A 12,500-nucleotide genomic window follows, 5' to 3' on the forward strand; every position below is an offset into this window, starting at 1 on the left:
TAAATGTGATCTATGGTCAGTGTGTGTGTGTGTGTAACGGCTGTCTAAATGTGATCCATGGTCAGTGTGTTTGTAACTGCTGTCTAAATGTGATCCATGATCAGTGTGTGTGTGTGTTAACTGCTGTCTAAATGTGATCTATGGTCAGTATGTGTGTGTGTGTGTGTGTGTGTGTTAACTGCTGTCTAAATGTGAGCTATGGTCAGTGTGTGTGTGTGTGTGTGTAACTGCTGTCTAAATGTGATCTATGGTCAGTGTGTGTTAACTGCTGTCTAAATGTGATCCATGGTCAGTGTGTGTGTATGTAACTGCTGTCTAAATGTGATCTATGGTCAGTGTGTGTGTGTGTTAACTGCTGTCTAAATGTGATCTGTGGTCAGTGTGTAACGGCTGTCTAAATGTGATCCATGGTCAGCGTGTGTGTGTGTGTGTGTGTGTGTATGTGTAACTGCTGTCTAAATGTGATCTATGGTCAGTGTGTGTGTGTGTTAACTGCTATCTAAATGTGATCTATGGTCAGTGTGTGTGTGTAACTGCTGTCTAAATGTGATCCGTGGTCAGTGTGTGTGTGTGTGTGTGTGTAACTGCTGTCTAAATGTGATCTATGGTCAGTGTGTGTGTGTAACTGCTGTCTGAATGTGATCCGTGGTCAGTGTGTGTGTAACTGCTGTCTAAATGTGATCCATGGTCAGTGTGTGTGTGTAACTGCTGGCTAAATGTGAGCCATGGTCAGTGTGTGTTAACTGCTGGCTAAATGTAATCTATGGTCAGTGTGTGTGTGTGTGTGTGTGTTAACTGCTGTCTAAATGTGATCCATGGTCAGTGTGTGTGTATGTAACTGCTGTCTAAATGTGATCATGGTCAGTGTGTGTGTAACTGCTGTCTAAATGTGATCCATGGTCAGTGTGTGTGTGTAACTGCTGGCTAAATGTGAGCCATGGTCAGTGTGTGTTAACTGCTGGCTAAATGTGATCTATGGTCAGTGTGTGTGTGTGTGTGTGTAACTGCTGTCTAAATGTGATCCATGGTCTGTGTGTGTGTATGTAACTGCTGTCTAAATGTGATCAGGTTCAGTGTGTGTGTTAAGTGCTGGCTAAATGTCATCTATGGTCAGTGTGTGTGTGTGTGTGTTACCTGCTATCTAAATGTGATCCATGGTCAGTGTGTGTGTATGTAACTGCTGGCTAAATGTCATCTATGGTCAGTGTGTGTGTGTAACTGCTGTCTAAATGTGATCTATGGTCAGTGTGTGTGTGTGTGTGTGTGTGTGTAACTGCTGTCCAAATGTGATCCATGGTCAGTGTGTGTGTGTGTGTGTGTTAACTGCTGTCTAAATGTGATCCATGATCAGTGTGTGTGTGTGTGTTAACTGCTGTCTAAATGTGATCTATGGTCAGTGTGTGTGTGTGTGTGTAACTGCTGTCTAAATGTGATCCGTGGTCAGTGTGTGTGTGTGTGTGTGGGACTGCTGTCTAAATGTGATCCATGGTCAGTGTGTTTGTAACTGCTGTCAAAATGTGATCCATGGTCAGCATGTGTGTGTGTGTGTAACTGCTGTCTAAATGTGATCCATGATCAGTGTGTGTGTGTGTTAACTGCTGTCTAAATGTGATCTATGGTCAGTATGTGTGTGTGTGTGTGTGTGTGTGTTAACTGCTGTCTAAATGTGAGCTATGGTCAGTGTGTGTGTGTGTGTGTAACTGCTGTCTAAATGTGATCCATGGTCAGTGTGTGTGTATGTAACTGCTGTCTAAATGTGATCATGGTCAGTGTGTGTGTATGTGTGTGACTGCTGTCTAAATGTGATCTATGGTCAGTGTGTGTTAACTGCTGTCTAAATGTGATCCATGGTCAGTGTGTGTGTATGTAACTGCTGTCTAAATGTGATCTATGGTCAGTGTGTGTGTGTGTGTGTGTGTTAACTGCTGTCTAAATGTGATCTATGGTCAGTGTGTGTGTGTGTGTGTGTGTGTGTAACGGCTGTCTAAATGTGATCCATGGTCAGCGTGTGTGTGTGTGTGTGTGTGTATGTGTAACTGCTGTCTAAATGTGATCTATGGTCCGTGTGTGTGTGTGTGTTAACTGCTATCTAAATGTGATCTATGGTCAGTGTGTGTGTGTGTGTAACTGCTGTCTAAATGTGATCCATGGTCAGTGTGTGTGTGTGTGTGTGTGTGTGTGTGTGTGTGTGTGTGTGTGTTAAGTGCTGTCTAAATGTGATCTATGGTCAGTGTGTGTGTGTGTGTGTGTTAACTGCTGTCTAAATGTGATCCATGGTCAGTGTGTGTGTGTGTGTGTGTGTGTGTGTGTGTGTGTAACTGCTATCTAAATGTGATCCATGATCAGTGTGTGTGTGTGTGTGTAACTGCTGTCTAAATGTGATCTATGGTCAGTGTGTGTGTGTGTAACGGCTGTCTAAATGTGATCCATTATCAGTGTGTTTGTATGTAACTGCTGTCTAAATGTGATCATGGTCAGTGTGTGTGTAACTGTTGTCTAAATGTGATCCATGCTCAGTGTGTGTGTGTAACTGCTGGCCAAATGTGAGCCATGGTCAGTGTGTGTTAACTGCTGGCTAAATGTGATCTATGGTCAGTGTGTGTGTGTGTGAGTAACTGCTGTCTAAATGTGATCTATGGGCAGTGTGTGTGTGTGTGTAACTGCTGTCTAAATGTGATCTATGGTCAGTGTGTGTGTGTGTAACTGCTGTCAAAATGTGATCTATGGTCAGTGTGTGTGCATGTGTAACTGCTGTCTAAATGTGATCTATGGTCAGTGTGTGTGTATGTAACTGCTGTTTAAATGTGATCTATGGTCAGTGTGTGTGTGTGGTGTTAACTGCTGTCTAAATGTGATCTATGGTCAGTGTGTGTGTGTGTGTGTGTGTGTGTGTGTGTGTGTAACGGCTGTCTAAATGTGATCCATGGTCAGTGTGTGTGTGTGTGTATGTGTAACTGCTGTCTAAATGTGATCTATGGTCAGTGTGTGTGTGTGTTAACTGCTATCTAAATGTGATCCATGGTCAGTGTGTGTATGTAACTGCTGTCTAAATGTGATCTATGGTCAGTGTGTGTGTGTGAGTGACTGCTGTCTAAATGTAATCTATGGTCAGTGTGTGTTTATGTGTTAACTGCTGTCTAAATGTGATCCATGGTCAGTGTGTGTGTAACTACTGTCTAAATGTGATCCATGGTCAGTGTGTGTGTGTGTTAACTGCTGTCTAAATGTGATCCATGGTCAGTGTGTGTGTGTGTGTAACTGCTGTCAAAATGTGATCTATGGTCAGTATGTGTGTGTGTGTGTAACGGCTGTCTAAATGTGATCCATGGTCAGTGTGTGTGTGTGTGTTAACTGCTGTCTAAATGTGATCTATGGTCAGTGTGTGTGTGTGTGTGTAACGGCTGTCTAAATGTGATCCATGGTCAGTGTGTTTGTAACTGCTGTCTAAATGTGATCCATGATCAGTGTGTGTGTGTGTTAACTGCTGTCTAAATGTGATCTATGGTCAGTATGTGTGTGTGTGTGTGTTAACTGCTGTCTAAATGTGAGCTATGGTCAGTGTGTGTGTGTGTGTGTGTAACTGCTGTCTAAATGTGATCTATGGTCAGTGTGTGTTAACTGCTGTCTAAATGTGATCCATGGTCAGTGTGTGTGTATGTAACTGCTGTCTAAATGTGATCTATGGTCAGTGTGTGTGTGTGTTAACTGCTGTCTAAATGTGATCTGTGGTCAGTGTGTAACGGCTGTCTAAATGTGATCCATGGTCAGCGTGTGTGTGTGTGTGTGTGTGTGTATGTGTAACTGCTGTCTAAATGTGATCTATGGTCAGTGTGTGTGTGTGTTAACTGCTATCTAAATGTGATCTATGGTCAGTGTGTGTGTGTAACTGCTGTCTAAATGTGATCCGTGGTCAGTGTGTGTGTGTGTGTTAACTGCTGTCTAAATGTGATCTATGGTCAGTGTGTGTGTGTAACTGCTGTCTGAATGTGATCCGTGGTCAGTGTGTGTAACTGCTGTCTAAATGTGATCCATGGTCAGTGTGTGTGTGTAACTGCTGGCTAAATGTGAGCCATGGTCAGTGTGTGTTAACTGCTGGCTAAATGTAATCTATGGTCAGTGTGTGTGTGTGTGTGTGTTAACTGCTGTCTAAATGTGATCCATGGTCAGTGTGTGTGTATGTAACTGCTGTCTAAATGTGATCATGGTCAGTGTGTGTGTAACTGCTGTCTAAATGTGATCCATGGTCAGTGTGTGTGTGTAACTGCTGGCTAAATGTGAGCCATGGTCAGTGTGTGTTAACTGCTGGCTAAATGTGATCTATGGTCAGTGTGTGTGTGTGTGTGTGTAACTGCTGTCTAAATGTGATCCATGGTCTGTGTGTGTGTATGTAACTGCTGTCTAAATGTGATCAGGTTCAGTGTGTGTGTTAAGTGCTGGCTAAATGTCATCTATGGTCAGTGTGTGTGTGTGTGTGTTACCTGCTATCTAAATGTGATCCATGGTCAGTGTGTGTGTATGTAACTGCTGGCTAAATGTCATCTATGGTCAGTGTGTGTGTGTGTAACTGCTGTCTAAATGTGATCTATGGTCAGTGTGTGTGTGTGTGTGTGTGTGTGTGTGTGTGTGTAACTGCTGTCCAAATGTGATCCATGGTCAGTGTGTGTGTGTGTGTGTGTTAACTGCTGTCTAAATGTGATCCATGATCAGTGTGTGTGTGTGTTAACTGCTGTCTAAATGTGATCTATGGTCAGTGTGTGTGTGTGTGTGTAACTGCTGTCTAAATGTGATCCGTGGTCAGTGTGTGTGTGTGTGTGGGACTGCTGTCTAAATGTGATCCATGGTCAGTGTGTTTGTAACTGCTGTCAAAATGTGATCCATGGTCAGCATGTGTGTGTGTGTGTAACTGCTGTCTAAATGTGATCCATGATCAGTGTGTGTGTGTGTTAACTGCTGTCTAAATGTGATCTATGGTCAGTATGTGTGTGTGTGTGTGTGTGTGTTAACTGCTGTCTAAATGTGAGCTATGGTCAGTGTGTGTGTGTGTGTGTAACTGCTGTCTAAATGTGATCCATGGTCAGTGTGTGTGTATGTAACTGCTGTCTAAATGTGATCATGGTCAGTGTGTGTGTATGTGTGTGACTGCTGTCTAAATGTGATCTATGGTCAGTGTGTGTTAACTGCTGTCTAAATGTGATCCATGGTCAGTGTGTGTGTATGTAACTGCTGTCTAAATGTGATCTATGGTCAGTGTGTGTGTGTGTGTGTGTGTTAACTGCTGTCTAAATGTGATCTATGGTCAGTGTGTGTGTGTGTGTGTGTGTAACGGCTGTCTAAATGTGATCCATGGTCAGCGTGTGTGTGTGTGTGTGTATGTGTAACTGCTGTCTAAATGTGATCTATGGTCCGTGTGTGTGTGTGTGTTAACTGCTATCTAAATGTGATCTATGGTCAGTGTGTGTGTGTGTGTAACTGCTGTCTAAATGTGATCCGTGGTCAGTGTGTGTGTGTGTGTTAACTGCTGTCTAAATGTGATCTATGGTCAGTGTGTGTGTAACTGCTGTCTAAATGTGATCCATGGCCAGCATGTGTGTGTGTAACTGCTGTCTAAATGTGATCTATGGTCAGTGTGTGTGTGTGTGTTAACTGCTGTCTAAATGTGATCATGGTCAGTGTGTGTGTAACTGCTGTCTAAATGTGATCCATGGTCAGTGTGTGTGTGTAACTGCTGGCTAAATGTGAGCCATGGTCAGTGTGTGTTAACTGCTGGCTAAATGTAATCCATGGTCAGTGTGTGTGTAACTGCTGTCTAAATGTGATCCATGGTCAGTGTATGTGTGTGTGTGTGACTGTTGTCTAAATGTGATCTATGGTCAGTGTGTGTGTGTGTGTGTGTGTGTAACTGCTGTCTAAATGTGATCCATGGTCTGTGTGTGTGTATGTAACTGTTGTCTAAATGTGATCAGGTTCAGTGTGTGTGTTAAGTGCTGGCTAAATGTGATCCATGGTCAGTGTGTGTGTAACTGCTGTCTAAATGTGATCCATGGTCAGTGTGTGTGTGTGTGTGTGTGTGTGTAACTGCTGGCTAAATGTGAGCCATGGTCAGTGTGTGTTAACTGCTGGCTAAATGTGATCCATGGTCAGCATGTGTGTGTGTGTAACTGCTGTCTAAATGTGATCCATGGTCAGTGTGTGTGTGTGTAACTGCTGTCTGAATGTGATCCATGTTCAGTGTGTGTGCAACTGCTGTCTAAATGTGATCCATGGCCAGCATGTGTGTGTGTGTAACTGCTGTCTAAATGTGATCCATGGTCAGTGGGTGTGTGTGTAACTGCTGTCTAAATGTGATCTATGGTCAGTGTGCGCGTGTGTGTAACTGCTGTCTGAATGTGATCTATGGTCCGTGTGTGTGTAACTGCTGTCTAAATGTGATCCATGGCCAGCATGTCTGTGTGTGTAACTGCTGTCTAAATGTGATCTATGGTCAGTGTGTGTGTGTGTTAACTGCTGTCTAAATGTGATCCATGGTCAGTGTGTGTGTTAACTGCTGTGTAAATGTGATCCATGGTCAGTGTGTGTGTAACTGCTGGCTAAATGTGATCCATGGTCAGTGTATGTGTGTAACTGCTGGCTAAATGTGAGCCATGGTCAGTGTGTGTTAACTGCTGGCTAAATGTAATCTATGGTCAGTGTGTGTGTGTGTGTGTGTGTGTGTGTGTGTGTGTGTGTGACTGCTGTCTAAATGTGATCCATGGTCTGTGTGTGTGTGTGTAACTGCTGTCTAAATGTGATCCATGGTCAGTGTGTGTGTATGTAACTGCTGTCTAAATGTGATCATGGTCAGTGTGTGTGTAACTGCTGTCTAAATGTGATCTATGGTCAGTGTGTGTGTGTGTGTGTGTTAACTGCTGTCTAAATGTGATCCATGGTCAGTGTGTGTGTATGTAACTGCTGTCTAAATGTGATCAGGTTCAGTGTGTGTGTTAACTGCTGGCTAAATGTCATCTATGGTCAGTGTGTGTGTGTGTGTGTGTGTGTGTGTGTGTGTGTGTGTGTGTGTGTGTGTGTGTGTGTGTGTGAGACTGCTGTCTAAATGTGATCCATGGTCAGTGTGTGTGAGACTGCTGTCTAAATGTGATCCATGGTCAGTGTGTGTGTGTGTTAACTGCTGTCTAAATGTGATCCATGGTCAGTGTGTGTGTGTGTGTAACTGCTGTCAAAATGTGATCTATGGTCAGTATGTGTGTGTGTGTGTAACGGCTGTCTAAATATGTATGTGTGTGCTACCATCCGCAGACTCTGAATCCATTGGAGATTGTCTGTAGATGGGGATGTAGCCTACTTAACCAGACACACATCAGAGACTGTTAGTTGCGCATCAGCCCAGAGGGACAGAGAGCCATCAGTGATGTCCTGTCCCATTCTGTGTGACCGTGTACTTTACCATGATCCTCAGAGGGACAGACCACTACAATGAGACTCCTCATGGTGACTGGTGTCTCACCTGCAGGTTGAACCAGGCGAGACCTGCCACCTTTCAGGAGTCTTACCGTTCATCAGGTCCAGAATGAAACAGAGTTTGTCTGGTGTGTGGAAGGCGTATGTCATACACACTATGAACGGACAGTCCTAGAGAGAAAGAGGGAGGGGACGTTTTTAAATTATAAAGTCAGACAGGTCAATCTGAAAATGTGCTGTGTATGTATGTGAACACACAGTCAAGTAGGAAAGGCTTGTGTGTCTGTGCTAAAATAGTCGGGCTAAGCTCAATCTGAAAATGATACTCCCCTGTACTGTGTATGTGAATAAACATATGTATAAACAGAGTAGACAGAAAGCGGTGTGTTAGACTCACCCCTGTGCTGACAAGGGACAACATGATTCTCTCGTTCAGAGCCAGAGTCTCTCCCTGCTTCATCTTGATCCTCTTCTTATCCAAACACTTCATGGCATACCTGACACACACACACACACACACACACACACACACACACACACACACACACACACACACACACACACACACACACACACACACACACACACACACACACACACACACACACACACACACACACACACACACACACACACACACACACACACCTTACTGGTGCTGTACTGCTGAGAACTCACTGTTCCTGTAGGATCTTTTATCCCCTCCAGTCATTTCTTGTGTGAATGTTTATTTTCTCCACTTTAACCACCCCTCTTTCTCTGCAAGTTCATGATCCTGCGCTACTCACATCTTGCCGGTGTCAGCCTTCCTGCAGCCGTACACCTCCCCGAAACCCCCTCGACCAATGATACGATGGACACTGAAGTCATTCATCGTCAACTGAAGAGAGGCGAGAGAGATAGATTGAGGGGGAGATGTAGAACGAGCGAGATGGAGAGAGAGAGAACAAGACAGAGAGAAGCTGACGTGATGTTACACTTCAGACAGTAGGCAATAAGAGGTGAAAGAAAAGCCTTTCACAGGCAAAACATCACCACAATCCATACAGTAAGTTAGAATAACACCCACACATACAAAATACAACTCACATGGATGTTCAGCTCCACATTCTTCCACTGGCAGAAACGAGTGAACTTGTCACTGATGAAAGAGAGAAAAAAGAAAGATGAAGAGAGGTAGACAGAAAGAAGGAAAGAACGAGCAGCGCAGCGGACTAAGGCACTGCATCTCAGTGCAAGAGGATAATATATAATAATAATATATGCCATTTAGCAGACGCTTTTATCCAAAGCGACTTACAGTCATGTGTGCATACATTCTACGTATGGGTGGTCCTGGGAAATGAACCCACTACCCTGGCGTTACAAGCGCCATGCTCTACCAACTGAGCTACAGAAGGACTCACTGGAGTCCCTGGTTCGAATCCAGGCTGTATCACATCTGCTGTGATTGGGAGTCCCATAGCGCGGCGCACAATTGGCAACAATAATTTGTTCTTAACTGACTTGCCTAGTTAAATAAAGGTTAAATAAAACATGTATAAAATAAATATTCCCCAGCCTACTGACTGTGGGAGTGTGGAGAAACTCCTTTCCCTTACGACACAAATGGATGAAGGGATAATAAAGCACTTTATTCTAAATCTGGAGGCAATGAAAAACTGTATTACTCTGGCCAGTATGCAACATATTTATTCTACCCCCCCCCCCGTCTCACCTCTCTATGAACTTGCGGAAGATCATCCCTCGCAGACTGTCACAGATCTCCACAATGTACGGCTGAACACAAACAGGAGTTTGTGAGTCTGTGCGTTTCAAGTTTCTACGTTTTATTGTCAATGCACAGGATACAGCAGGTGTAAACCAGTAAGTACAGTGAAATGCTGAACTTGTGAGTTATTTCCCAACAATGCACAATAAGTGTAGTAGTATAGATAAGAAGAAGAAGGTGAAATACGAGAAGAGAAAAAAAGGTCAATGCCAGTACCATCATTACAATGTGCAGGGCTACTAGAGTAATTGAGGTAGATACAGTGCCTTGCGAAAGTATTCGGCCCCCCTTTAACTTTGCGACCTTTTGCCACATTTCAGGCTTCAAACAAAGATATAAAACTGTATTTTTTTGTGAAGAATCAACAACAAGTGGGACACAATCATGAAGTGGAACGACATTTATTGGATATTTCAAACTTTTTTAACAAATAAAAAACTGAAAAATTGGGCGTGCAAAATTATTCAGCCCCTTAAGTTAATACTTTGTAGCGCCACCTTTTGCTGCGATTACAGCTGTAAGTCGCTTGGGGTATGTCTATCAGTTTTGCACATCGAGAGACTGACATTTTTTCCCATTCCTCCTTGCAAAACAGCTCGAGCTCAGTGAGGTTGGATGGAGAGCATTTGTGAACAGCAGTTTTCAGTTCTTTCCACAGATTCTCGATTGGATTCAGGTCTGGACTTTGACTTGGCCATTCTAACACCTGGATATGTTTATTTTTGAACCATTCCATTGTAGATTTTGCTTTATGTTTTGGATCATTGTCTTGTTGGAAGACAAATCTCCGTCCCAGTCTCAGGTCTTTGCAGACTCCATCAGGTTTTCTTCCAGAATGGTCCTGTATTTGGCTCCATCCATCTTCCCATCAATTTTAACCATCTTCCCTGTCCCTGCTGAAGAAAAGCAGGCCCAAACCATGATGCTGCCACCACCATGTTTGACAGTGGGGATGGTGTGTTCAGGGTGATGAGCTGTGTTGCTTTTACACCAAACATAACGTTTTGCATTGTTGCCAAAAAGTTCAATTTTGGTTTCATCTGACCAGAGCACCTTCTTCCACATGTTTGGTGCGTCTCCCAGGTGGCTTGTGGCAAACTGTAAACGACACTTTTTATGGATATCTTTAAGAAATGGCTTTCTTCTTGCCACTCTTCCATAAAGGCCAGATTTGTGCAATATACGACTGATTGTTGTCCTATGGACAGAGTCTCCCACCTCAGCTGTAGATCTCTGCAGTTCATCCAGAGTGATCATGGGCCTCTTGGCTGCATATCTGATCAGTCTTCTCCTTGTTTGAGCTGAAAGTTTAGAGGGACGGCCAGGTCTTGGTAGATTTGCAGTGGTCTGATACTCCTTCCATTTCAATATTATCGCTTGCACAGTGCTCCTTGGGATGTTTAAAGCTTGGGAAATCTTTTTGTATCCAAATCCGGCTTTAAACTTCTTCACAACAGTATCTCGGACCTGCCTGGTGTGTTCCTTGTTCTTCATGATGCTCTCTGCGCTTTTAACGGACCTCTGAGACTATCACAGTGCAGGTGCATTCATACGGAGACTTGATTACACACAGGTGGATTGTATTTATCATCATTAGTCATTTAGGTCAACATTGGATCATTCAGAGATCCTCACTGAACTTCTGGAGAGAGTTTGCTGCACTGAAAGTAAAGGGGCTGAATAATTTTACACGCCCAATTTTTCAGTTTTTGATTTGTTAAAAAAGTTTGAAATATCCAATAAATGTCGTTCCACTTCATGATTGTGTCCCACTTGTTGTTGATTCTTCACAAAAAAATACAATTTTATATCTTTATGTTTGAAACCTGAAATGTGGCAAAAGGTCGCAAAGTTCAAGGGGGCCGAATACTTTCGCAAGGCACTGTATGTTCATTTAACAGGGCTACTAGTGATTGAGGTAGATATGTTCATTTAACAGGGCAACTAGTGATTGAGGTAGATATGTTCATTTAAAAGGGCAACTAGTGATTGAGGTAGATATGTTCATTTAACAGGGAAACTAGTGATTGAGGTAGATATGTTCATTTAACAGGGAAACTAGTGATTGAGGTAGATATGTTCATTTAACAGGGCAACTAGTGATTGAGGTAGATATGTTCATTTAACAGGGCAACTAGTGATTGAGGTAGGTATGCTCATTTAACAGGGCAACTAGAGTGATTGAGGTAGATATATTCATTTAACAGGGCAACTAGAGTGATTGAGGTAGGTATGTACAGTACCAATAAAAAAGTTAGGACACACTTATTATTTTTACTATTTTCCACATTGTAGAATAGTGAAGACATCAGAACTATGGAATCATGTAGTAACCCAAAAAATATATTTTAGATTCTTCAAAGTAGCCACCCGTTGCCTTGATGCCTTGATGACACTCTTGGCATTCTCTCAACCAGCTTCATGAGGTAGTCACCTGGAATGCATTTCAATTAACAAGTGTGCCTTGTTAAACGTTTATTTGTGGAATTTCTTCCCTTCTTAATGTGTTTGAACCAATCATTTGTGTTGTGACAAGGTAGGGGTGGTATACAGAAGATAGCCCTATTTGGTAAAGACCAAGTCCATATTATGGCAAGAACAGCTCAAATAAGCAAAGAGAAATGACAGTCCATCATGGCTTGAAGACGTGAAGTTCCATCAATCTGGAACATTTCAAGAACTTCAAGTGCAGCCTGAAAAACCATAAAGCGCTATGAAGAAACTGGCTCTCATGAGGACCGCCAAAGGAAAGGAAGACCCAGATTTACCTCTGCTGCAGAGGACATGTTCATTAGAGTTACCAGCCTCAGATTGCAGCCCAAATAAATGCTTCACAGGGTTCAAATAACAGACACATCTCAACATCAACTGTTTAGAGGAGTCAGGCCTTCATGGTTGAATTGCTGCAAAGAAACCACTACTAAAGGAATGAGAAGAAGAGACATGCTTTGGCCTAGAAACATAAGCAATGGACATTAGTGGAAATCTGTCTTTTAGTCTGATTAGTCCAAATTTAAGATTTTTGGTTCCAACTGTGTCTTTGTAACACCGCGAAGCATGGAGGAGGTGTGATGGTGCTTTGCTGGTGACACTGTCTGTGATTTATTTACAATTCAAGGCACACTTAACCAGCATGGCTACCACAGCACTCTGCAGCGATATACTATCCCATCTGGTTTGCGCTTAGGGGGACTATCAATTGTTTTTCAACAGGACAATGACCCAACACACCTCTAGGCTGTGTAAGGACTATTTGACCAAGAAGGAGAGTGAT

General features: G+C 43.0%; 1 protein-coding gene and 1 long non-coding RNA gene across 2 annotated transcripts in view; both read right to left on the reverse strand.

The window, feature by feature from the left end:
- Window positions 1–7,538, reverse strand: part of LOC127931807 (uncharacterized) — an 11,128-nt gene extending 3,590 nt beyond the window's left edge. The window contains exon 1 of the long non-coding RNA XR_008143108.1: window positions 1,220–7,538. This is a non-coding gene — a long non-coding RNA (uncharacterized LOC127931807). The remainder of the gene's footprint in view (window positions 1–1,219) is intronic.
- Window positions 1–12,500, reverse strand: part of LOC118379134 (beta-adrenergic receptor kinase 2) — a 97,509-nt gene that overhangs the window by 41,526 nt on the left and 43,483 nt on the right. Inside the window, exons 6-10 of the mRNA XM_052525518.1 lie at window positions 9,173–9,234; window positions 8,545–8,596; window positions 8,244–8,335; window positions 7,853–7,952; window positions 7,548–7,626 (exon numbers count right to left, since the gene is read on the reverse strand). Coding sequence (XP_052381478.1) covers window positions 7,548–7,626; window positions 7,853–7,952; window positions 8,244–8,335; window positions 8,545–8,596; window positions 9,173–9,234 — 385 coding nt within the window. The remainder of the gene's footprint in view (window positions 1–7,547; window positions 7,627–7,852; window positions 7,953–8,243; window positions 8,336–8,544; window positions 8,597–9,172; window positions 9,235–12,500) is intronic.

The sequence above is a fragment of the Oncorhynchus keta genome, chromosome 9, assembly GCF_023373465.1.
Source record: "Oncorhynchus keta strain PuntledgeMale-10-30-2019 chromosome 9, Oket_V2, whole genome shotgun sequence".
NCBI classification, from domain to species: Eukaryota; Metazoa; Chordata; class Actinopteri; order Salmoniformes; family Salmonidae; genus Oncorhynchus; species Oncorhynchus keta.